The 23,845-nt window shown below is 61.5% G+C and overlaps 5 protein-coding genes across 25 annotated transcripts in view; 3 read left to right on the top strand and 2 right to left on the bottom strand.

The window, feature by feature from the left end:
• Mapk8ip3 (mitogen-activated protein kinase 8 interacting protein 3) overlaps positions 1–8,308 on the top strand; it is a 40,406-nt gene extending 32,098 nt beyond the window's left edge. For all 12 annotated transcript variants that reach the window (XM_026385393.2, XM_026385388.2, XM_026385387.2 and 9 more), the window contains 19 exons: positions 379–509; positions 725–781; positions 865–1,035; positions 1,637–1,763; positions 2,018–2,113; positions 2,225–2,383; positions 2,920–3,085; positions 4,030–4,212; positions 4,289–4,478; positions 4,587–4,706; positions 4,777–4,857; positions 4,937–5,004; positions 5,128–5,276; positions 5,640–5,811; positions 5,889–6,002; positions 6,128–6,166; positions 6,282–6,461; positions 6,555–6,704; positions 6,774–8,308. In XM_026385393.2, coding sequence (XP_026241178.1) covers positions 379–509; positions 725–781; positions 865–1,035; positions 1,637–1,763; positions 2,018–2,113; positions 2,225–2,383; positions 2,920–3,085; positions 4,030–4,212; positions 4,289–4,478; positions 4,587–4,706; positions 4,777–4,857; positions 4,937–5,004; positions 5,128–5,276; positions 5,640–5,811; positions 5,889–6,002; positions 6,128–6,166; positions 6,282–6,461; positions 6,555–6,704; positions 6,774–6,895 — 2,475 coding nt within the window. In that variant the 3' untranslated portion in view covers positions 6,896–8,308. The remainder of the gene's footprint in view (positions 1–378; positions 510–724; positions 782–864; positions 1,036–1,636; positions 1,764–2,017; positions 2,114–2,224; positions 2,384–2,919; positions 3,086–4,029; positions 4,213–4,288; positions 4,479–4,586; positions 4,707–4,776; positions 4,858–4,936; positions 5,005–5,127; positions 5,277–5,639; positions 5,812–5,888; positions 6,003–6,127; positions 6,167–6,281; positions 6,462–6,554; positions 6,705–6,773) is intronic.
• Positions 8,309–8,359: 51 nt separating this feature from the next.
• Positions 8,360–9,375, bottom strand: Nme3 (NME/NM23 nucleoside diphosphate kinase 3). 2 transcript variants are annotated; one of them, XM_026385583.2, is made up of 5 exons: positions 9,292–9,375; positions 9,096–9,226; positions 8,908–9,009; positions 8,723–8,835; positions 8,360–8,637 (listed from the first exon to the last, which is right to left on the bottom strand). In XM_026385583.2, the coding sequence occupies exons 1-5, from the start codon at positions 9,371–9,373 to the stop codon at positions 8,520–8,522; spliced, it is 546 nt and encodes a 181-aa protein (XP_026241368.1). In that variant the 5' UTR covers positions 9,374–9,375; the 3' UTR covers positions 8,360–8,519. The 2 variants fall into 2 exon arrangements, with proteins under 2 accessions (XP_026241368.1, XP_026241370.1); XM_026385585.2 differs by having other exon boundaries at positions 8,549–8,637; positions 8,731–8,835.
• Positions 9,219–13,688, top strand: Eme2 (essential meiotic structure-specific endonuclease subunit 2). 6 transcript variants are annotated; one of them, XM_026385581.2, is made up of 8 exons: positions 9,219–9,546; positions 11,108–11,217; positions 11,593–11,691; positions 12,222–12,313; positions 12,483–12,576; positions 12,694–12,809; positions 12,958–13,147; positions 13,226–13,688. In XM_026385581.2, the coding sequence occupies exons 1-8, from the start codon at positions 9,336–9,338 to the stop codon at positions 13,394–13,396; spliced, it is 1,083 nt and encodes a 360-aa protein (XP_026241366.1). In that variant the 5' UTR covers positions 9,219–9,335; the 3' UTR covers positions 13,397–13,688. The 6 variants fall into 6 exon arrangements, with proteins under 6 accessions (XP_026241366.1, XP_026241364.1, XP_077658879.1 ...); XM_026385579.2 differs by having other exon boundaries at positions 11,108–11,238; XM_026385580.1 differs by lacking the exon at positions 9,219–9,546 and adding an exon at positions 10,727–11,013 and having other exon boundaries at positions 11,108–11,238.
• An 89-nt stretch (positions 13,689–13,777) lies between these two features.
• Positions 13,778–19,143, bottom strand: Spsb3 (splA/ryanodine receptor domain and SOCS box containing 3). 4 transcript variants are annotated; one of them, XM_026385574.2, is made up of 7 exons: positions 19,050–19,143; positions 17,961–18,098; positions 15,469–15,646; positions 15,205–15,392; positions 15,027–15,129; positions 14,818–14,943; positions 13,778–14,555 (listed from the first exon to the last, which is right to left on the bottom strand). In XM_026385574.2, exons 1-7 carry the CDS (start codon positions 19,134–19,136, stop codon positions 14,227–14,229), a joined length of 1,149 nt encoding a protein of 382 aa, XP_026241359.1. In that variant the 5' UTR covers positions 19,137–19,143; the 3' UTR covers positions 13,778–14,226. The 4 variants fall into 4 exon arrangements, with proteins under 4 accessions (XP_026241359.1, XP_026241363.1, XP_026241362.1 ...); XM_026385578.1 differs by lacking the exon at positions 19,050–19,143 and adding an exon at positions 18,782–19,043; XM_026385577.2 differs by lacking the exon at positions 19,050–19,143 and adding an exon at positions 18,518–18,768.
• Positions 19,144–19,492: 349 nt separating this feature from the next.
• On the top strand, positions 19,493–23,147 carry Nubp2 (NUBP iron-sulfur cluster assembly factor 2, cytosolic). The gene is made up of 7 exons (XM_026385582.2): positions 19,493–19,583; positions 20,283–20,401; positions 20,587–20,785; positions 21,612–21,766; positions 21,886–21,996; positions 22,188–22,257; positions 22,571–23,147. Exons 1-7 carry the CDS (start codon positions 19,535–19,537, stop codon positions 22,714–22,716), a joined length of 849 nt encoding a protein of 282 aa, XP_026241367.1. The 5' UTR covers positions 19,493–19,534; the 3' UTR covers positions 22,717–23,147.
• The last annotated feature ends 698 nt before the right edge of the window (positions 23,148–23,845 follow it).

The following is a 23,845-nucleotide window of genomic DNA, read 5'->3' as shown; positions in this document are numbered from 1 at the left end:
ACCTCCCTAGATTTCCCCTTGCATTTCACCTTGGACCAGTACCTGCTGTGCTTCACCTGAGGCATGAAGAACTGTCCCAAGTGTTCAGAGACTTGTAGGAAAAGTTGCCTGTGTTGTACACTCAAGAACAGCATGTGATGCTTTGGGGAAAAAAGGAGCCTAATGGGGGCAGGTGGACTTGCCATCCCCTTCCCCTCCGTCCACATCCTCCTATAGTCACTTACCTGAGGATCTGAAGAATGTCCATGACTTTGGTCTGCCTATACCTGGAGGTCACGTTCCCCACCCAGGTGGCAAGCACCCCAGCAGCAGGTGCAGTGTGCTGGTCCAAGCCCTGCCTGCCTCCTGCTCTGACCATAGTGCCTCTGCCCTTTGCAGGACAAAATCCCCATGGCCCAGCGCCGCCGCTTCACACGGGTAGAGATGGCCCGTGTGCTCATGGAGCGCAACCAGTACAAGGAGCGGCTGATGGAGCTGCAGGAGGCTGTGCGGTGGACTGAGATGATCAGGTGGGCCCCAGCCCTGTTCCCCAGGTGTCTCTAGCTTGAGCTGTGGTTTCTGAGCAAGGGGTGGTGGGACAACCCGCATGTTGAGGATGAGGCTGGCCTCCATAGCACCTCCCTCCTGAGGGGGAAGAGCTCCTGGTCCTTCCTATAGCAGCCTGCAGCCTTCAGGCGGGGCAGGCAAGAGAGCCAGCAAGCTCCTCTGTGTGTCCTCCCCACAGAGCTTCCCGGGAGCATCCATCTGTCCAGGAGAAGAAGAAGTCCACCATCTGGCAGTTGTGAGCGGGGTGGGCAGGATGCCTGGAGGGTGGATGGTCAAGCCCCCAGGGCCACTGCTACTCACCCCCTTCCCCACCTGCAGCTTCAGCCGCCTCTTCAGCTCCTCCTCCAGCCCGCCCCCGGCCAAGCGCTCCTACCCGCCAGTGAACATCCACTATAAGTCTCCCACCACTGCTGGCTTTAGCCAGCGCCGCAGCCGTGCTATGTGCCCGGTCTCAGCAGGCAGCCGACCCCTGGAGTTCTTTCCTGATGAGTGAGTGTCCTACAGGTCTCGCTGCTCCTCTGGCCTATAAAGGGAAGGGGGACAGCGAGAACCAGGGCTGGGAGGGCAGACCTGGCCAGGGTGTCGGGTCATGACCTCTGGGTGCACATGCTGTGTGCCCTGGCCCCCCAGCCTTAGTGAGCATTGCTGGTCACCTTCAGCATTCTGTTTCAGCTGCCCCTTGGCAAAGGCTGCATTCTCGATGGAGCTCCCCTTTGTCCCTGCTCCTGTGCTGGGCTCCACAGTGGCCCTGGACTCTGCATGGCCCTCTACTCTGCACTGTGCCTGGGCTCTTGAGCATCTTGCTATAGCAAGGAGCCATCTCAGGCTTGATCTCCACCAGAGAGATGCTGGCCAGGCTTCCACCCGAGCCTGAGCTGTAGGTCTCTGCCAGCTGAGCCCTGGTGGGTGGCAGGTCAGGCTTCAGGACAGGAGCAGGTGCTGGATGTGACTTCCAAGCCCAGGGCACACCCATGGCTGGGAGAAGGCTAGCGCAAACCCAGGCAGGATCCCCAGCATGTGTGCTCCCTGGAGAGCGGGCCCTAGCCGCTCCTCTTGGATGGAGATGAAACCTGTAGTTTCTCCTGACCAGTGAGTGCACATCTTCCGCCCGGCGGGAGCAGAAGCGTGAGCAGTACCGCCAGGTGCGAGAGCATGTGCGCAATGATGACGGGAGGCTGCAGGCCTGTGGTTGGAGCCTGCCTGCCAAATACAAACAGGTGCGGAGGGCAGGCCCAGGGCCAGGCATCAGCAGGGAGCCTCACTGGGTGGAGGGACAGGCCTAGGCTGGTGGGACGGGCTGTGGAGCATGGGGCTGCAGGGCAGGAGGCTCAGGGCAGGAGGCTCAGGGCAGCTGGGGGGGCTGGTCTGCCTTCTGCATTCCCAATGGAGCTCCCCTTTGGTGTGCGCCCAGCAGTGGGAGTGGCAGGACTGACCTGCACCTGCCTCTGCCCACACACCTGCTGTGTTGCAGCTAAGCCCCAGCGGGGGCCAGGAGGACACCAGAATGAAGAACGTTCCTGTCCCAGTGTACTGCCGCCCTCTGGTGGAGAAGGACCCCACCATGAAGGTGTGACCAGAAGACCCCAGCAGAAGATGGCGGGCAGATCAGGGAGGAGGGCAATCCTCAGAAGGCCAGCAGAGGGGTGGGAACACCTGGATCCTGGGCTGTGTCTTACAGCTGTGGTGTGCCGCTGGTGTCAACCTGAGTGGGTGGAAGCCAAATGAGGATGACTCTGGGAATGGAGTCAAACCAGTGCCAGGCCGTGACCCTCTGACCTGCGACCGGGAAGTGGAAGGCGAGCCCAAGAGCAACCACACATCTCCTGAGAGGAAGAAGGTCAGCAGGGCTAGCCAGGAGTGGCAGATCTAGAGGAGAGCAGGGGCAGTGCCCGCTCCGAGGCTGGGTCCTGGAGGCAGATGCCCCGGGGATCCAGGCCATAGTTCTCCCTCCGAGGGGCAGTACTGGCCCTGCTGCCTCCCAATTCACTGTCTCTGAGCCAGGAGCAGTGCAGGAGGTGGCTGTGGTGACCTGGCACTACCTCTTAGTCCAGGGCAGAAGAGGCTCTGGAAGCTAGGTTCTCTTGTCGTGCAGAGGGACAGGCAGGAAGAGGCTAGACACTGAGGGAGGGCAGAGTGCTCTGTGGAGTTTCGCATCATCGCAGCTCGACCTGGGCCAGGGACTTAGCCTCTCAGAGCTTAGGTCTGCGTCCTGGAAAGGAGCCCTCTAGCTGTGGTTCTAAGTCCCCACTGGGTGACAGGGAGAACAGCCTGTGCGCTGGAGCTCACTGGATCCTGGAAGCTCCCTGGCCCTCTTACTGCTTCAGGGTGGCCCTGAGCTGAGGCCCTAGCCTTGAACCCTGTGCCCTGAAACAGGCAAAGGAGGCCCCTGAGACGGACGCCACGTCCAGCCGGGTGTGGATCCTCACCAGCACCCTGACCACCAGCAAGGTGGTGATCGTTGACGCCAACCAGCCGGGCACCGTCGTGGACCAGTTCACGGTCTGCAACGCCCACGTCCTGTGTATCTCCAGCATCCCTGGTGAGCCCTGGTCCCCACTCCACCAGGGTTACCCATGAGTGGGCACTGCCCTGTGAAGCTGGTGCTCAAGGGCGATGGTGCCTCCTTTCTACCAAAGGGTGACTAGGAAGTTTCCTAACTAGAATGAGAAGCCTGCTGGAAATGGAAGTGGACAGTGGGCTGTGGCCAAGCCAAGTGAGACCTTAGATCCCATGTACAGGAAGATGCTGTCAGGTGGCAATGTTCTGCCTAGTGCTGGTGCTGGCTGCAGGAGGGCCAGGATCACACCCAGCTGACGGGACGTGGCCTGTGGGGGCACTCCATGAATGCCACTCAGTGGCAGAACTCTTGCCTAGTGTACATGAGGTCCTATTTCAACCTCTAGCACCACACAATAAAAAGTAACCCTGGGGACTGGGGCTGGGGCTCAGCGGTAGAGCAGTCACCTAGCACATGCGAGGCCCTAGGTTCCATCCTTAGCACCACATAAAAAAAGAAAGAATAAAGGTATTAGGAAAAAAAAAAAAAACTAATCCTGGACTCTAGCATGGGCCAAACTGAAACACCACTCACAGGCATTGAGGAAGCTTTTTTGTACTGATGTAACCCTCTAGTTGGGTCCAGACCCCAGTTCCTCACCCAGGGCTGTAGAGTTGGAGGTGTAGGAGAGGGGCTTGGTCTCTGCTTTTCAGTGGCAGCTGCTGACTTCCTGGGACCAAGCCCACACAGGGAGGAGTGGGTGGAGGGCCTTGCCAGCTCTAGTGTGGGACCTTGGGGCTGCTTGCTGCAAGGACCAGAGCCTCCTACTCGGTCCCCCTGGGCCTAGGAGCCCACCTCACAGCAGGCTCAGGGTGGATGTCATCAGGGGGCAGGTGCTGGGCTGGCTGAGACCAGAGCCACCTCCAGTGGGAGAGAGGAAGCCTGGCCCCCAGCGTGGGCTGATGGGCTGCCGCACTTCCTCACAGCGGCCAGTGACAGTGACTATCCACCCGGGGAGATGTTCCTGGACAGTGACGTGAACCCTGAGGACTCAGGCACTGATGGCGTGCTGGCTGGCATCACCCTGGTGGGCTGTGCCACCCGCTGCAATGTGCCACGTAGCAACTGCTCCTCCCGAGGGGACACCCCAGTGCTGGACAAGGGGCAGGGTAAGTCTTGGGTGGCTTTTTTCTCTCGGTCCCTTTTTCCTCTGTCTCTGCCTAGCTGAGCACACTTCTTCCACAGGGGAGGTGGCTGCCACTGCCAGCGGGAAGGTCAACCCATCCCAGTCCACAGAGGAGGCCACAGAAGCTACAGAAGTGCCAGACCCTGGGCCCAGCGAGCCAGAGGTGGCTGCAGTACGGCCTGGGCCCCTCACAGAGCATGTCTTCACTGACCCGGCCCCCGCCCAACCCTCCAGCACCCAGCCTGGCAGGTGGGCTCTCTCAGGTCCTGCAAGACAGGAGTGGAGGAGAGACTGGCAGGGAGGGCAGGGTGCAGACACAGGCATCTGCAACCACCTGAGCCACTGTCATTTACATAGTGAGGACGGGCCAGAGCCAGATGGCAGCAGTGTACAGCCCCAGCCAGAGCCCAGTGGGGACCCCTTGGTGGTGAGCAGCAGTGCCGCACCTACCATGTGGCTGGGAGCCCAGAATGGCTGGTGAGTGGCCTGGGGCAGGGGTGGGTGGGGTCTCTAGGGAACCCTGGCCCACCACAGCCTCCTCCCGCAGGCTCTACGTGCACTCAGCGGTGGCCCACTGGAAGAAGTGCCTGCACTCCATCAAGCTGAAGGACTCTGTGCTGAGCCTGGTGTACGGGACCCCAGGCTGACTGGGGGCAGGGGGGGTAGTCTAGCCATCCTGAGCCTGACTCAGCATCTCCCCACTTTAGGCATGTCAAGGGCCGCGTGCTGGTAGCTCTGGCAGACGGGACTCTGGCCATCTTCCACCGTGGCGAAGGTAGGTCTTAGAGGCCCTACCTGAAACTAGTCCAGAGGGCTCCCTTGGTCCTAGGGCCATCTTTAGCCAGGCAATGGGTCCTCCACCCCAGCCAGGCCTAAGCAGGTTTCACGGGCTCTCCAGATGGCCAGTGGGACCTGAGCAACTACCACCTGATGGACCTGGGCCACCCACACCACTCCATCCGTTGCATGGCTGTCGTGTATGACCGCGTCTGGTGTGGCTACAAGAATAAGGTGCACGTGATCCAGCCCAAGACGATGCAGATTGAGGCAAGTGCTGGCCAGCAGCCTGGGCTCCACAGGGAGGGCACTGAACTGCTAGCCGGCATTGCTTCCCCCCTGGAAGCCACATTGAGGAAATGGCTAAGAGAATTTACTCCTCTGTTCAAGACATGGGCAGATGAAGGGCAGCTGGTGTACTGTGCTGCTCTGCCTGGAGCCTGCCCTCTGCTGTGCACCCTTGAAACAGGTCAGGGACACAACTCCCCTCCACCCTGCGCTTGGTCTCTCCAGGTCCTGGCTGGAAGCCTGGTAGCCTGTAGCCTGGGGAAGCCCCAGGGCTCGGCAGGGCAGGCTCCCCTTCCTGTCCTCTCCTGCCCCAGCCCCTGCTGATAGGCTGCTATGGCCCTGCAGAAGTCATTTGATGCCCACCCACGGAGGGAGAGCCAGGTGCGACAGCTGGCGTGGATAGGCGATGGCGTGTGGGTATCCATCCGCTTGGACTCTACCCTGCGGCTCTACCATGCCCACACGCACCAGCACCTGCAGGATGTGGACATCGAGCCCTATGTCAGCAAGATGTTGGGTGAGCCACCATACCAGGTGGGTGGCATGCAGGCACAGCTGGGCTTCACTGACCACTCTTTTCCTGTCCCCACCCAGGAACTGGCAAACTCGGCTTCTCCTTTGTGCGCATCACGGCCCTACTCATTGCCGGCAATCGCCTCTGGGTGGGCACTGGCAATGGAGTTGTCATCTCCATCCCCCTGACAGAGAGTGAGTGACTCCCCCCCAGGCACCCTACAGTTGTACTGACTGCTGCTGGCTTGCTTGGTTTCCCCGGTGGGTGGGCTCCACACAGCCACACCCAGGAGGCTCACACCCCTGCCTCTCCTCCCCAGCTGTGGTCCTGCACCGAGGCCAGCTCCTGGGACTCCGAGGTAAGTCCACAGCGCCTGCCCTGCCCTAGACACAGACCAAGGTGGCGGCTCCCCTGTGCTCTTGAGCCTGCTGGAAATACGGTGACTTGCCCCCCCCCCCATACACTGTCTCCAGCCAACAAGACATCCCCCACATCTGGGGAGGGTGCCCGCCCAGGGGGTGTCATCCACGTGTACGGGGACGACAGCAGTGACAAGTCTGCCAGTAGCTTCATCCCCTACTGCTCCATGGCGCAGGCCCAGCTCTGCTTCCACGGGCACCGTGATGCTGTCAAGTTCTTTGTCTCCGTGCCAGGTGAGGGCTGCCTACATCCTGCCTGGATAGCCCTGTGGGTGCAGCCGTGGCCCCTCACTGGCAGCTGTCCTGAGGTCCCTCTGCCCCTGACAGGCAACGTGCTGGCCACCCTCAATGGCAGCGTGCTGGACAGCCCTTCAGAGGGTCCTGGGCCTGCTGTGCCTGCCGCTGATGCAGAGGGCCAGAAGCTGAAGACTGCGCTGGTGCTGAGTGGCGGCGAGGGCTACATCGACTTCCGAATTGGTGAGTGGGCACCGGCGGGGCAGGCCGTGGTATGCCAGGCAGGACCCCTCACTGCTGCCCACTCTCCAGGAGATGGAGAGGACGACGAGGCGGAGGAAGGAGCCGGAGAGGTGAGCCAGGTGAAGCCTGTGCTGTCCAAGGCGGAGCGCAGCCACATCATCGTGTGGCAGGTGTCCTACGCCCCTGAGTGAGGCCATTGCCCCCCTTTCCACCGCCTGATGCCAATATGTACATAGGACCCCGCCGGCCTGCCCCTGCCTGCCCCGGGCACCCATAGCCCCTTTCTAACCTCTCAACCTGCAGCTTTCACCTGAGGCCCAGGCCCCCCCTAGCAGGGAGTGGCCCCCGAGATGTGGGTGGAGTGGGCCATGGGAGGGAGGCGGGAGAGGGAGGTGGAGAGGTGCCTGCAGCTCCTGGTCAGTACCCCTACCCAGCATACTCAAGTCCCAGGGGCACCTTAGGACTGGGGCAAGGCAGGACCAAGGTGGTTGTGGGCAGCCCCTGCAGCTGGCCTTGGCTCCACTGTTACCTCCTCACTCCTGGGACCCCCAGAGCAGGAGCAGGGGCTTCACTCTGCCCTGTCTTCCCACCCAGTCTACTTGCTTTTGCATGCTGCCCTGGGAGAGCCAGGCCTGGTGCCCATCCTATGCCCAGGGGTTTGGCGCTCAGACTGCCCAGGTGCCTGGGCCCTAGGTAAGCCCTATCTAGGGTTTACACCTTCCCTGACTAATGTCCCCTCGGTCCCCGCCCCAGCCTCCCCAGAGATCTGGCATGGAAGCTTGGGGCTAGGGTCCCTGAGGCAGCACCTTCAAAAGACAGACCAGGTACCCCTCACCCCCTGAAGCCCAAGGTCGTCCAGCCCCTCACTGATTGGTGTGCCCCAGGCTTCCCTTGGGCATGCTTCTCCTGGGCATTAAGACTCACCTTTAAGGAGCAGGACTTTATAGTCCTGCCCCTCCCAGAATCCCTTAGGGTGGAATTTCTCAGGCTGCTAGGGCAGGCCCCAGCCTCAGGAAGAAGTGGAGGCTCCTGCCATCTGCTAGGGTTAGTCCTAGGATGCAGGCTCAGCCTCAGGTTGATGGGGGATGGTGCGCTCCTGGGGCCTGCTTCCTGCACAGGGCTCCAAGGAGCCCAGCTCCCAGACACGTACCAAGTGCCTAGCGTTGCCGCTGTGGCCTGCTCCCTCAGAGAGAACTCACAGGAGGCTGCCAAGCAGAGGCCAGAGGGGCTATGCCACTGCAGCAGGGCTCTACAGTTGTGGCAAGGGGGCAGGTGCTGCCCTTGCAGGTCTGCTCCCCCACCTTCCTGGGCCAGGCCTTATTCCTCCCACCAGAGGTACTGACCAGGGCAGCCTGGCCCCCGCTGCCCACTTCCTCCCACCAGAGAAGCACAGATCTTGGGGAGCTGTCCCATGAGCCCAGCTGGCCAACACAAACTGCAGCCACAGGGAGCTGCAGGCTTCTCCCCACCACCCTGCCACCTCTCCACTGTGATGTATGTCCCATGTCTGTCCCCACTGGAGTGTGAAATGACTGGAGTGAGCTGGGTGGGTGCTTTGGCCCTGCAAGTGAACCCACGTATCTGCTCTGTATGTAATAAACGTCTTAACACGTGCTGCTGTGTGTCCCTGGGACCGAGCCAAGCCAATGCTCACATGGTTTTCCTCCAGTTTATTATGAAAAGAAATGGGGGCGAGCCAAGCGCCAGAGGTGTCCTGCACGACCTGGCCCTCTGCTCCACGGCCCGCTTCTTTGTAGCTGTCCTGGCATGCCAGGTCCGAGGGGGTGGTCCTGTTGAGGGCAGTCCTGTCGGGGGCTACTCGTACAGCCAGTGCCCGACGCTGTCCTCCCAACAGAGGAGCTCATCTGACCGGAACCACAGCGCGATCTCGCGGCGAGCGCTCTCCACCGAGTCGCTACCGTGGATTACATTCCTGCGCGGGACGGGAGCGTGGGTGGGGGGGGGAGGTCGAGCTGCAGGGCGCGCGCGTGGGGGGGGGGTGCGCAGGTGGGCCTTACTTGCCGACCTCCACGCAGAAGTCCCCGCGAATGGTGCCAGGCTGGGCGTTCATTGGGTCCGTGGCACCGATGAGTGCCCGCGAGGCGCGCACGACGTCCAGGCCCTGCCACACCTGAGCGCGGGGCGAGCGTCAGCGCGCGCAGGGCTCCGGGGCTGTACCCACCTGCCGTCCACTGGAACTCACCATGGCCACCACGGGCCCGGAGCTCATGTACTTGACCAGGCGGCCATAGAAGGGGCGCCCGCGCAGCTCCGCGTAGTGCTCACACAGCAGCTCCTCGGAGGCCTGCGAGAGGAAGGGCCACCGCGCTGCGCCCCGCGCCCCTCCTTCCCGCACCACCCCTGCATGCGCCCTGCTCTAAGCGTCCGCACCTGCACCAGCTTCAGCGCCACCAGCTTGAAGCCCTTCCTTTCGAAACGCCGCACGATCTCGCCCACCAGCCGCCGCTGCACACCGTCAGGCTTCACGGCCAGGAAGGTGCGCTCGTGCACGCCGCTGCAGGCTGCGGGGACCCGGGCGTCAGGTCGGCCCAGCAGCCTGCGCCCCGCCCGGCCCCCCCGAGCTTACCCGCCGGGAAAAGGTTAGCGAAGATAGTCAGCACAAGGCAGATCATGGCGGCGGCAGGACCGGACCGGGCGGGGCGGAGCATCTGGGCGGGGCCTGCGCTTAAAGGGGCGCGGAGGACGCCGAGCCACCCACTGCATCCGCTCGGAACGCAGCGCTGCCCCGAGCGCCCGGCGCCCCAGTTCCGCGGCGGGCCGGCCCCACCATCTCACACGCACACGCGGCCCAACGCGCAGAGACCAAAACCCAGGATACAGAGTGCGTTTATTCCTAGCCACAGCAACCGGGAAGGGGCCGCCTGGAGGTGGGGCCAGCGCGTGGGACACCCCTGCCTCGGAGGGGGATGCTGGGGCAACAGAGGCGTCCCACTTCTCCCCACCAAAACGCAAGGCCGCGGAACAAGTCGCCGGAAGGGGGTACACCCAAAGACGTCCATCACAAGGAGCCCCCCCCCCCCCCGCCTCACTCCCAGGCGCTTCTCAGGCCCAGCCCCATTAGTCCGGGGTCCGCTTGGCCCGCCCCTTGGCCTCCTGTTTCGCAGGGTAGTCCCAAGGGTCCGCACGAGTCCTCTCCAGGTTCAGCAGGGGCTCCTCCGCGCTGGTGTCCCCGCTTTTCTTCCGCTGAGCCAGGATCATGGCCCGGAGCAGCGGTGGGTAGGGCACGGGGCGCGGGCTATCCTCCGTCCCAGGAGTGAAGGCGGCGAAAGCCTCCTCCTCGTGCTTGGGTACCAACCGCCAGTCGTGGTACATGACATGCTCGATCTCCCGGGCCTCGGCCTCCGTCTTCCCTGCGGAGGGAAGGCGGGGCTGACTCCGCGCCGGCTGGACAGTTGGCCACGCGCTCCTGCCAGCCAGTAGCCTTACCTTTGAAGGTCAGGACGCCCCAGGCCTTCCCGTGGTCCAAGTTCTGCGAAGCAAGAAAGAGTCGGGTCAGCTCCGGAAGCTGCTCGCCCAGCGGGCGGGGAGGCGGAAGCCCCGGTCCCTGGGATCCGGGAATGGAGGGGGAGTCGGGGAGAGGAGCGAGGCCAGGGAGAGGCTGCACCGCGCCGGGTGGGCCCGGGCCGCGCGCACCTGCGCGGTGAAGTCCGGCCGCACGCGCGTGAGGCGCCAGTAGCAAGGCTCGTCGTGCTGCCACAGCCAGGACTTGCGCGTGACCAGGCGGCCCAGGCCAAAGAGCGGGAGGCGAGCGAGCAGCTGCAGGAGGCGGCTCTCGCGGCGCACATCGGCCCAGGCGCGCACTGGCAGCCGGCGGCCCGAGTGCGGCCGCGTCAGGGTCTCGTAGTCCAGGGCGTAGAGCTGCGAGTCGCGCGGACGCTCCCGCTGTTCGCGCAGAGCGCGCACGCGGCGGGCCAGCTCGGCGATCAGCCGCGGCCTCACCTTCTTCCGCGCCATAGTGGTGTCCGCGACCCCCGCCTTGCTCCGCCCGAACCCCGTGTGTCCCCAGCCGGCCCGCGCCGGAAGCGGCCGGTGTCCCGCCCAAAGGCGTCCGGGCGTGTGCGGAAGTGGAGGGGAGGCCGGGCCATGGCGGAGGTGCGACTCAAGAGGGCCGCGCGCTCGCGCCGAGGCCAGCGGCGCCCCCCGACCTGGGAGGTGTCGGACTCTGAGGCGGAGGGCGAAGGCTCTGCAGAGGCCGGAGCGCGGGCTCGGGGCGTGGCGGGGGAGCGCAGGGCGGCGGCGTGGCGGCCCGAGCAGGCTCTGCAGCGCCTGGTGGTGCGCGTGGACCCAGGTCCGGGTTGGCGGACGGGCGGGCGGGCGACGAGCGGCCGGCCTGCCGCCCGCGGTCAAGGAGGGGCTGACAGAGCTGTCTTCCGCGGGCCCAGCCGTGCTGGAGGACACTGGTGCTGACGTCCTAATGGAGGCTCTGGGCGCCCTGGGCTGTGAATGCCGCATCGAGCCGCAGCGCCGGGCCCGCAGCCTGCGGTGGAGCGGAGTGAGGCACGACCCCGGCAGCGTGAGTGGCTGGTTCTACCCTCCCAGACCATGTCCTGGCCCACATTTCGCAGGTGCAGCTGTCTGGAGAGGTAGTGACGAAGCCTGCGTTGCCACTTTGCCAGTATGGAACCAGAACCAGCCTCTGTCCCATAACATTCTACCCCAGAAGAGGCTGGGGTCAGCCCTTAGTCCTGGGCTGGCCTTGGTCTCTGGGAGGCTTGACTCGGGCTTCTGGGGAACAGCCCTGGCAGGGCTAGGCATGACTGCAGTTACAGAACTACAAGAGTTCCAGTTCCCAGTGTTAGCTGGGCAGCTAGGCAGAGGCCCAGAGACAGGCCAAGTGTGGGCAGCAGTGCCCCCAATATCCCCACAGGTGGCTCCTGAGGTGTGGGCTACAGAGGAGCAGGAACTACTACTGCTGCTGCTGCTGGAGCCTGAGGAGTTTCTGCAGGGCACTGCCCAGCTGACCCAGGTGGTTTCCTTCCTTCATCCCATGGTACCAGGTTTCCCAGCCAGGGGTGCTGTTCTGCCAGCCAACATTTAGGGGAGAGGAGCACAGGTGAAACAGTAGAGGGATTGGGAGAGCACAGAGTCAGGACCAGGGTATACTGACTAGAGGACCCTGAGCTCAGGTGGAAGTGTCTAGGCAGGGCCAAAGGCTGGCTGAATTGGTCTGCAGCAGCTGACAGTGCAGCCTAGCCTCTGATAGAGTAGAAATAGTGCTCAGCTGATGTTTGGCTAGAGAATGACTAAGTTAGACCTGCTGGGTCGCAGGGTCCATGATTGTAGGGATCCTGCTGTGTGCCATGCAGATGCCGGGCTGGGGTGCAGAGCTGGACCACAGGGTACTCAGCCTCCCTGGCCCCAGGCAGCTGGTTTTCTGGAGAGGGTTGGCTGGGCAGAGGGAGTGTCTCTGGCTCTCCTGCTCCTCTTTGCCATTGGCTGTGGGCTGGTGGTCAGCAGTCTTCCTGCGAACAGTGTGCCATGTGTTCTTGCCTTCAGACAGAAGGCCCACCCTGTCCGGTGCCTTGGATCTCTCCTGAGAGCCCTGCCCACCCCCACCTGGCTGTCATAGGGCTGGATGCCCACCTATGGTACCATTCACCTCAAGGCCCTTAGTGGGGCTGGCTGGAGTGGGCAGGGGGAGGTAGGGGTGCCTCTGGAGGCTGCTGTCACAGCTGATTCCACTGCCCTGGGGGCCCTGGCAGAGGCAGAACTCAGGAAGAAGGTGTGGGGAACTGGGGGGTCGTTGCCTCTGCTCAGGTCTTGCCAGCCCAGTGCCCAAGGGATGCAGCAGCTGCAGAATTCAGAGGTGGTCCAGGCCAAGGAGGTTGTCAGCTGGCCGGAAGTGGAGGAGGTGAGGGCCGTTTGGGCTGTGGGGTTGGCCTTGGTCCAGCATGTGGCTGCTCTCTGGCTGAGAGGTGTGACTCCCAGCATGGTCAAGGTGAGCCCACGCCATCACCATCCTTCCCAGGCTCTGGTGCTCCTTCAGCTCCATGCAGACCTGGATGTGCTACTGGTGGCCTCCTGGCAAGAGCTGACTCAGCACGTGTGTGCCTACACCAAGGCCCTCGCCCAGCTCCCCTCTAAGTGTGTACCCCTACTCAGGGCTGGAAGGGGGACAGGACCACCAGGAGCAGGGAGCTCTGAGGGCAGAGCAGGGCTAGAAGGCTTTTTGAACTGGGGTAGATGTGGAAGAGGCCAAGGCTCTGAAGACCCCTCTGCCCCTCCCTTTCAGGCAGTGCTGGGACTCCCAGGCCTTTTCCTTCTGCACAGCAGGTCGCTGGGCTGCAGGCCAGCAGGTGGCCAGAGATGGCTCTGGGTTGCGTGGGGTTTGGTGGAGACAGATCAGGCAGTTTAACCGGGTCAGCCCTGCTGTGGCAGATGCCATTGTCACCGCCTTCCCCTCCCCACGCCTTCTGCAGCAGGTAAGCTCCCAGGTACCTTCCCCTCAGGTATGAGACCCAGGCCTCAAGGCCCCCTGCTCACACCTTTGCTTGCCCTAGGCGCTCATGGCCTGCAGCACAGAACAGGAACGTCTGGGCCTCCTGGCTGACCTCCCTGTGGAGGCCAGCAAAGGCAGACAGTCCCGAAGGGTGGGGCCTGACCTCTCCCGCCGCATCTGCCTGTTCCTGACCACCACCAGCCCTGACCTGCTACTGGACCTGGGCTCCTGACCACACTTGCCGGCCTCTTCTGTCCACCAGCAGGACAGCAACAGCCCACAGGAGGACTGATCAGACCTCCTGAGAGTGGGAGGGGGACAACCACACTTACTAAGCCTCGGGTGGACTCCATCTTTGGCTGGTCAGACTTGAGGTTGGGGAGGAGGGGGAAGACAGATGCTCTGAAATCAGCAGAAGAGCAGGGAGGCAGAGGCCTGAGGAGGACGGGGGTTTGTGTTCCCTCTGCCCTGAATGCTCTGGCCACAGGACAGCGTGGCAGCAAGACTGTGTGCCCAGCTGGGCAGCCAGGAGGACTGCAGGGCAGCACCAGCCTGCCCCCCCCCCCCCACGTAGCAGACCATCAAGAGGAAAGCAGACACCGGGCAGCCCAGGTCTGGCAGACTCTTTAATCTCAGAGCTGTGTAAGACATAAATCTCACATTTGTCACAGTCGTTGGGGTCTGTGTGACGGGAACGGCAGTGGACGACATGCAGAGTGAGCTAGAAGAAGAGCTGGGACCCAGGGCCAGGAAGCGCCAGCTCACCAAGCCCTCTCTCCCCAGGCAGCAGACACCTGCCACCCCAGGATGGCCAAGCAGTGCTTGGCCATTCCTGGTACAGTTGGAGGACTGGTGTGGCTGTCCCCCCCACCCAGTAAAGGAGAGTGGACTCAGGTGGCCAGTGGCTCTGGATCCCCTACAGAAGGGACTGTCCTGGCCTTAGGAGAGACAGGACAACCCCCTTCAGACCTTGGTCCACCTCTTCTGCCCTGCAGGGTGGCAAGGAGGGAGGAACGGAGTGGCCTTCCCAGCCCAAGGAGGCAGTTTTTGTCAGAAAACAAGTCAGGTCCGTCGGCACCTCTTCCTTCGGCAGGGCCTGGCCTCTAGGCTGGGGGTACCAGGTGGGGACGCTGGGGGCTTGCGACGGCTGCAGTTCATGCTCAAGACCCAGCCCAACTTGTCACGCAGCACCTGCTTGAGACCAGGTGGCAGGGGCAGGCCCTCAAGGGTGTCCCCTGAGTCAGGGCGCAACTGGCGCAGGCGGGAGCAGCACAGGTACTGCAGGGAGGTGGCAGTGGCGCAGGCACGGATCACCTTCATGCTGCTTCTGGCCGCTGTGGAGCACACCATCGGGTAGAACCTCCTGTTCCTCAGTCTGGTGGCTGCCACTCCTGCAGGGAGAAGCAGCTGAGCCTGGACCAGCAGAGGACCTAGAAGGTGCTGTGCCAGTCCCAGCCGCACATCTGCCAACTTGGCTGAGGGAGTCAGTCCTGTGGCTCTGGCCCAAGTAATTCCAACCTGGCCTCTCCCTGTCCCTCCCTCTGGGGACTTGGGGCCTCAGGTCCCAGGCAACCTGGGCCCACCAAGATTATAGCTGTGGTAGCTGTACCCTGTAGACCCCTGTCTGTTCAGGGTCAGGCTGGGGACCCTCACCTATGCACTTCCTGTTCTTAAAGAAAGTCAGCGTCCCATGCCAGGCATCCAGGTGCACACCAATGATGGAGCCTTGGCCAAACCGCGATGAGAAGCTGGTCTTGTCACCCTTGTGGTGGAGGAGCCCTGGGGGCACCAGGTGAGGGTAAGCCCAGGAGCCAGGTGCTGCCCTCCCCGCCTGACCCTCCCCACCACTGGACCACACGAACCCGTGTAGGAGAGGCCCCAGCTGTCCTCGTCCCTGCCAAGCAGGCTGCAGAAGGTGTGGTGGTACTTGTCCAGGTCCACATCTGACGTCCCAATGCCCACCATCTGCCAAAGTGGGGCTGGGGAGAGTGTGCCTGGGTTGGAGGCCTACAGCGCTGCCCCAGGCTACCGGCCACTTACCATATCAGTGCCATAGACAGGTGAGGTCATCTTAATTTCCCAGAAGTGTTGGCCATCCCCCAGCTCCTTGGTGCCCCGGATGGCTGCAGTACCACAGCTATACTCCATATGGAAGCTGACCTTGCGGTTGTCACAGCTTAGCAGGGCAGCTGAGGACTTATTCAGGTCATCCCAGACCCAGTCGAAGTCTGTAAAACAGGGGGCCAGGTTTGCCCCTGCGCCTCCCAGGAGGGCCTGCCCCACCATCCCCTGCAGGACACTCACACTCATCCTCTTCTCCACAGCGGCAGTCCTTGCCACGGTGCATGGTATGTGGGCTGCTGCAAAAGGGGGCCTCGTTCTGGCTCTCACAGTCACAGAAGGACTCCCCTGTCACAGGCACAGCACTGGGGATGGATGGTGGCAGGGACGAGGACTCAGGGTCAGAATCGGAGTCACTGTGCTGGAGAGAAAGGCAGCCTGTTCCCACCTGCCTGCTGCCCCAGCCCTACCAGCCCACCAAGTGCTCAGCACAGACGTGGGGACTGGCACAGCCCGACACCCCCACTTCTGCACAGGCATTCTGAAGACCAGCCACCAGTACTACTTTCCAGCCTTCTCCAGGCATATTCTGGGTCTCAGATGAGCTGCAGATCTGGACCCAACAAGATCTGACAGAGACCACCTGGGTCTCCCAGACGACAGTCAGGCTCCTCAGCATGGGGCCTTACCCTGTACTGGGCTGTGGTCCTCTGGTCACCAATGTGTGGGGCAGACCCTCAAGAAGCCCAGTGGACTCATGCTGTCACTTAAAGCTTATGCTGTAGGAAGACTTAATCAGGACCCTGTCACCACCTTTAAGGGCCATAGTCCTGAGGCTCTGTGTCCTGAGGGCCTTATTGGCCCCGTGGTCCATCATCAGGGCCGAATTCCTCAAGTTCCTCTCCTGGGAAATCAGCCACGGAAGTCTCTGTGAACCAGGCTGCTTCCCATTGATGCCACACAAGCCCTCCTGCCCAGAGGCCAAAAAGGTGTGGACAGCCTCTGTCAGTCTGAGTGGCCTCCACCTGCTCTCTGGGCTCTGCTCTGGCCTTCCTGCCACAGACCTGCAAAGCAGCCCAGGGAACCCTCTACCATAACCTACCTTAGCCACACCATGGGGTCCTACTGCCTTGTGCATTAAGGCCAGTCTCTGCCCAAACCCACAAGCCCCACCAGCCCCCTGTCACATGTAGTCACACTGGCACCTGTGTGCTGTGTGCCCACCATTCCTCCCCCGAATGAAGCAAGCATGTCCCCAGGAACACTTTTCAGGTTGCCTGCTCACCATTTCTTTCAAATTCCCTGATCTCTTCCCTTCTCGCTCCTGCTAGACCAAGAACTCCTCAGGGAGGGCCTGCTCCCAGGTCCTATTCCAGTTACCGGGGCCTTGGACAGTGGTGCATCATCTTCACCCACATCAGATTCAACAGGGGGAGAATGGCTGACACCCTCTGTTCACAGCCTGAGTGCTGCCTGGTATGAGGCTTGCCTCCCAGGGGAAGCCACAGGGAACCATGACAGGAAGCTCAGCTGGCCAGAGATAAACAGGACCATGAGGAGCCTCCTTCAGGGCAGCTGTCCTATCTGGAGAAGGGTCCTGCCCCACACAAAGCAGGCCAGAGGACTGCAGCCCAGTGATATAGAAAGGGACTCCCCACAGCCAGGACAGGCCTACTGAGGAGCCAGGGCACGGGACACACTGATCCTCCCCAGGGAAGAAGCAAACCTGACCTGCTACCAGCCTCAAGAACACCAAGAAAAGATGAAGGAGGTGTGTCGTTAAGCTTGCTGAGGTGCCAGAAAGGCTCCTGTCACCTGCCTACGCACATGTGCCACAGGCCCATTAGGTGACAGAGGACAAGCAGCATGCATGTGTCACACTGCCCAGCCTCATAGCAGTAAGCTTGGAGGCAGGGAAACAGGCAGGCAGATGACTCTGGGCCACGTGGTCAAAGGGAACTGGAGGCATGGCAGGAATGCAAGCAGGCCTCTCAAGTTCAGAGGCCCTGAGAAAGACTCAGGACACTGCTGGCCAGGTCAGTAAACCCATGGCTTCCAGTTCTCCTCCAAGGCCTATTGGTCCCAAAGGGCTCCAAGAAGAACCCACTCCTGCCCTGGTCACATGGTTGAGCCAGGACTAATTGCAGGGCAGCTATGGCAGCAGAGTGTAGACACCATCTCCAGCCTGATTTCAGGAAGTCAACTGAGAAACCACTCCCCCAGAGTCTCCACCCTGCACCCCACAGGCCTAGCTATGGCAGAGATCAATACAGGTTGCTGTCAACAGTAGTGAAGAGTCTCTCCAATCTGCCCTGGCTCTCCTGGGCCTCCCTGAGCTTAGGGGGAAGGGTGTGAAGTTTGATCTTTCAGAATCACAGTTCCTTTTTATCTATATATATGTGAACCCAGAACACATCTGTGCTGCAAAAGAAACATTTGAATGGATCACAGGGTTAACAGCAGCTACCTCTGGAATCTGGCCAGGCAGAGGGTAGAGAACTTCTGCTGCACAGCTAACCAGAGACCAACAGCCAGTCCCTCCACACACTTCACTTGTCAAAGGAGAGGACAGGAAAGAATCTGTCTAAGGACAGGCTGGGCGTCCTTTACCTGGCCAAAAAGCCTTACTGAGCATGGCACCCCCCAAACATGGCCAGTGCTCTGGCCCAGGAACATCTTTTTCTTTGATTCCCCATCCTTGGAGTGGCCATGCCCACCTTGCCACAGGTACCTACCTGCCCATCAGAGTCATAGCCCCGGTTAGTGGTGCCTGCCAGGGACACAGCCCGGGCATCAGCATCCCGGCGGGCTGCGCTCAAGACAAAATGCCATGCCCTGCTACTCCTCGGACGTCTGGCCATGCTAGAGAGGACCTGAAAGAAAAATGGTTCTGAGCCAAGGAGCCAAGCACACTAGAACAAGTCCCAGGACCCCCAAGCACATACTCCTCCACTGGAACTTCCCCACTGTCTGTCAGGCTGGGCCACAGACCCACCCAAAGGAGGGGCTCCAGGGCCTCAGATACAAAGCAGAACTCTCCACAAGCCTGTACCTGGGTCCAGAGTCTTAGCACCTTGATCAAACCAAGGCAGACGGTGTGAAATGCCACCCAGACACCCATGATTCTGACGGCACCTCTCAGTCCACATAGGCACAGAGGCCCCAGGCCTCTCACAGCAGACTTGCTCCTCCTCCACACAGTCCAGCTAGACAAGTGGAGTCCCCGATCTCGGGTTCCTCATGCCAGAAACACAGCAGTCATCCACCCTGACACTCCCCCTTCCTGCCACACCTGGGGAGTCCTCGCTTACGGGGGACCACAGGCTCCGCACAGCTCCTCTGCTCGGCTCCTCCCGCTCCACACACTACAGCCACGGGCTTTCCGGTACCATTTTAAGTCCGCTCAGGGCTTGCCATTGTTCTGGGGGTGAAATGCAAGCCTCTACGAGGGCTAGTTCTGCCTCGCTCCAGTGGCCGGCTCTGCCCTGCTTTTGGTCGGATCCCCCATGTCCCCAGCTCCACTTTCAACCCTAGGCTGCCGCCTGGACTGCCCCACCTCGTCTGGACCCTCGGTTTGCGCCGCTCAGGAGCGCAGAACACAGCCGCGCGGTGCACGCCGAATGAATGGTCCAGGTGTCCGGCACCAGGCGGAGGGCTCTGTCACGCCCGCGGCCCGCGGCCTCCGAGCTGCAGTAGGCAGGGCCCACCCGCGGTCCCAGCCCGGCCTCCCGCGTGCCGCCCCGGGGGACAAATGGCGGCGGGCCCGACCGCCCGCAAGGTCAGCATGCTGCCGCCGGGGGCCGAGCAGGCCGGGCGCCGCTCACCTGCAGCCGCCGCAGCCGCGCTTCGCAGGCAGTGACCCACTTTCGGCTCCGGCCGGGACGTAAACAATCCCCGCCCCCGCGCTGCATTGGCCTGGCGGCTAGGCGGCCGCTCCAATCTGGGGCTTCGCGCGGGGGCGGGCCTCTCGGGACATGGCTGTTGCCAAGAGGTTGTAAGGCCTGTCAATCCTGATCCGATCTTCTAATTGGTCACAGCTTGAGCTGTCATACCTGAGACCCTCATTTCCATTGGACGTGGTCACGGAAGTAGGTCCAGATCCGTTACGTCATCTGAGCCGGAACCTAAGGGCAATGCTCCGAAACTCCTTGGACGACTTGATTGGCTGAGGGAAGCGAGACCAGGCCAATCAAAAGGAGCCGAGGGTGAGCTGTCGTCTCCCATTGGCTCAAAGGCTCCTTACTCTGGCTGTTGGCGAACGGTCCGCGGGAGGAAACGGAAGGAACCCGTGGTCTCAGTTGACGGTGCTATGGAGGCTACTGGTGAACTTGCGGGCGGGGACCCCAGTGCGGGCCTGGGTGAGCGTGCGGGGCGAGCTTATACCACCAAGGAGTGCCCCGCCTTCCTCCCTCACAGGCGGTAGTCAGGGACCCTGGCGCACCGTGGCCGCCCGTGTCTACGCGGTTTCTGGCGGCACACCACAGCAGCGCGGGAAAGCGCGGCTTGGAGTCCTCTGGGCAACGCGGGTGCACGCCCGCCGGGTTGTGGCTGCTCTTGGTCCTCAGAACCTCGGCCTTCCCTTGAGAACCGGAGGCCCGGGGCTTCCTCTCCTCACCGCGGAGAGGGGCTGTGGAGGGTGTGGAGACCGCACACAGCTGTGACCCAGGGTTTCACCTGTGTCCTGCCGCATTATCAGGGCGCTACAACTTTAGCATTTTTATCTCCCATGCACGCATACACAAGCAGGACTGCATATGCACCCATACACAAGCAGGGCTGCATATGTACGCATTATAAAGTGGAGCAGTGGAGGCTCCACTTAGCGCTGGAGTGGGGGAAGGTTAGGTCTAGAGTTGGGGGGGGCGGGGGGGGCTGTCCTTGCTCATGTTTCGATGGAGAGGAGCAGTGGCTGTCCTTGCTCATGTTTCGATGGAGAGGAGCAGTGGCCCCGGTCAGAACTCAGGAAGGGGGAGTAATTTGGTGACCTTCTCTGAAGGCTCACTGAGGGCTTATTGTTCCAGGGAGTCTCTGACCTCCTGACTTCTGTTTCTCACCAGAGCCTGGGAACCTGTCTGGCGTGCGGCACATCATCCTTGTTCTCTCTGGGAAGGGGGGCGTTGGGAAAAGCACCATCTCCACAGAACTGGCCCTGGCACTGCGACACGAGGGCAAGAAGGTGAGGCCCCTGCCCAGGGCCAATCCAGTGGCTTCACCAGCAGCCACAGCTTACTAATACCTGCCCTGAGCTGCATAGCTTCCCCTGCTGCATGAGGGTGGACACACGTCCCCGCAGCCCCCAGGCAGGACTGGTAGGTCTGTCTGCTGTTTTGTGCCTTGCCCTCACCATCAGCCTCCTTGCAGGTAGGGATCCTGGATGTGGACCTGTGTGGCCCCAGCATTCCACGCATGCTCCAGGCACAGGGCAGGGCCGTGCACCAGTGTGACAGTGGCTGGGTGCCTGTCTTTGTGGATCAGGAGCAGAGCATCTCCCTCATGTCTGTGGGCTTCCTGCTGGAGAGGCCAGACGAGGCCGTGGTGTGGAGAGGTCCCAAGAAGAGTGGTAATGACCCAGCAGGGCCATGGCTGGCAGCCTTCTGTTCTCTCCCAGCTGACCCCTGAGTGCTGAGAGTTGAAAAGCAGCAGGGCTGTCGTCCTTGCTCTTGCTTAGCCACTGTTTTTGAATGAAACCAAAATCCAGCTTTGGCCTCCATCTTGGAGACTCAGCTTCTCCCAGAGATACTCCTGCTGCACATGGCCAAGCAGGCAGGCATGCTCTAGGGGGCATGAGATGAGACCCAAGGTCAAGGGCATGGCTCTGGTGGGTGGCATCTCCATCTCCCAGTCGGGAGGTGAGGGGTCTGCTCAGACTGTACTCACACTGCAGGTGCCTGAGGCCACCCAGTGTGGAAATGGCATTGGGACGGGGCCCTGCTTCCTCTAGACTGATTGCAGGGGAGGCTTCCAGGAATTAGCTGTAAGCACAGAGCAGGGGCTGCTCCTGTTGGCCATCTCGTCAGGCTTGAGAGCCTGGGTGCAGATACCCTCACCTTGCCCTGAGCTCAGGCCTTCGTGTGGTCAGCTGCCAGCCCTGCGGGGTTGGGGTTTGGGATGAGATTGGGTGTGGAGGGTAGCACAAGAGCTTAGGAGAAAGGAGTGCTTGTGGGGGCAGGGGCAGCCTCCACCTTCCTGTTACCCTGAGAGTTCCCCACTTGTGATTGGAGCTCTGCCTCAAGCTGCAGTGGCCCCAGGGCATCCGAAGCCTGTCTGATGGAGGCTGATGAAGCCCAGGGCTGGGCAGTGAAGTCCCATCCGTCTGGGCTCGCTCTTTCCTTGGGTCCCTGGTCCTTATGGCACAGGCTTGCTTACCCCACCCCGGGTCTCTGCAGCACTGATAAAGCAGTTTGTGTCTGATGTGGCCTGGGGAGAGCTGGACTACCTAGTTGTGGACACACCCCCCGGCACCTCTGATGAGCACATGGCCGCCGTGGAAGCCCTGCGCCCTTACAGGCCCCTGGGGGCCCTCGTGGTCACCACACCGCAGGTACCACCACGGCCCTATCCTATGCCCTCCCCACTAGGGTGGGTACTTTTTCTGCTGACAACACCCTTATGAGACTGAATTAGTGGCAGACTGGCTTAGTGGTCTCTCCTGATTTCCAGGCAGTGTCTGTGGGGGATGTGAGGCGGGAGCTGACCTTCTGCAGGAAGACAGGGCTGCAGGTGATGGGGGTCGTGGAGAACATGAGCGGCTTCGCCTGCCCACACTGTGCCGTGAGTCCTGGGACATGTCAGGGCTCTTACAGGGGGATGGATGCCAGGGCACGTGCAGATCAGGTGGGGCTTTGAGGAAGTGGAGGATGCTGTCACCACTTGGGCCTACTCCGAAACCCTGCTCTAGGTCTCCCTGGCCTTCAGCATGGTGAGCGAGTGACAGTGGGCCCCATGTGGCTCTTGTCTCCTAGGAGTGCACCAACATTTTCTCCAGAGGTGGCGGGGAGGAGCTGGCTCGGCTTGCTGGAGTTCCGTTCTTAGGTGAGTATTGAAGGCAGGCACCCGGGACCCGACTCCCCCTTCCTGTGGGTGCGTCTGACTGTGCTTGAGTGCCAGGGAGGGAGAGCAACAGGCATCATGACCTCGTCTTCCAGAGTAAGGCGCTGGTGCTCTTGATTGTCTCCAGCAAAACAGGACAGCTGCCCTCCACTTGGCTCCTGCTGGGGACACTGACATCCCTACTGCTTGTCCCATGTTCGTTGGGCAATCATGAGAGGCAGGACGTCCTGCTGGGAGTGCAACAACATGGTCCACATGTGGGCACGATGCCTGACGGCACCTCTCCATCCTATAGGCTCTGTGCCCCTGGATCCTGAGCTCAGCAGGAGCCTGGAAGAGGGCCGAGACTTCATCCAGGAGTTCCCCAAGAGCCCCGCGTTTCCTGCACTTGCCTCCATAGCCCGGGAAGTTCTGAATGCCACACCTGCTCTGCTCTCCTGACAGGCAGCCCCATGACCGCCTGATGCTGCCAAGGGCTGTCCTCATAGCAGAGATCTGGGTGTGGGTGTGGTTCCTGTGACCTGTGCTCTGTGGACACCTGCCTGGCCCTGCCCTTGGAGATGTCTCTGTGGCATTCTAAGTGGGGCTTATGGCTGGGGTTCTACCTAATGGCCTGTGGTTGACACTGGCACAGGTCCTGGTGTTGTGGGACAGTGGTCCCAGCTCTGGTCACCTGCCCCCTGGAGGGATAGGCTGCTGCACACAGCCGAGATCCACCCTGTTCCTAGGCTTGCCCAGGACTTCACCTTCCTCAGGCAACTATTAATGGGGAGCCTTTGTAAGGTGGTGTATTGGCCTCAGGTGTGTACAGTGACTTTAGAAGAACCTACTATTAAATGGCCTGGTCAGCAGACGCCTTGGATGCTTCTGTCCTTAGTGGTGACAGCTTTTGCTCTCTCAAGCCTAGGGCTGGACCAGCCACAGTTCCCTTGTTCCAGGCTCCTGGAAACTTGGGTGAGACATGTCTGTGTGTTGTTTGGGGAGAGTTTGGCAAGATTTTGTGCTGTCGGAATCCTGAGGGGACATGTAGCCCTGATAGAGCGGCACACCCCAGGCCAAGGCAGAGCCGAGACCAGAGAACTTGGGGTCAGTTGGAGCTGAAGGGGCCTTTTCTCTCTGGTGAGGCCAGAAGAACCCTGTATGGGAAGCAGAGTGGCAGCACGAGCGTGTTCCTTCCAGGGAAGCTCACTGCTCCCAGAGGGGAGACTGGCAGAGCTGGGGAGCACCAGGTGTGCCTCCATCTCCTCACTGGCTTGCTGTCAGCATGCGCTGCAGGGCCCCAACCACTACCACAGCTGTGTTTGGCTGCCAGGGACCAGGACACCTGAGAATACACTCCTTGGTCACAACACAATGCCCCAGATGGAGGGACATTTTGCTGAGGTTTCCAGAGGACCTGAGTCAGTGCCTATGGTTCCTCAGGTTGGGAAGGTGTCTTGGGGCCAAGGAGCAGCTGTGAAGACATAGCAGAGTCTGGGCCAGTGCCAGAGAGTGACACAGGGCACAGAGGACTGAGGTGGTAGCTCCCGGGATGGACAGAGCTGGGACAGGACTAGATGGGAGACCACAG

Source organism: Urocitellus parryii, chromosome 9 (assembly GCF_045843805.1).
Source record: "Urocitellus parryii isolate mUroPar1 chromosome 9, mUroPar1.hap1, whole genome shotgun sequence".
Taxonomy (NCBI): Eukaryota; Metazoa; Chordata; class Mammalia; order Rodentia; family Sciuridae; genus Urocitellus; species Urocitellus parryii.
Note: the sequence above shows the minus strand (reverse complement) of the source record. Positions and strands in the feature narration are given on the sequence as shown.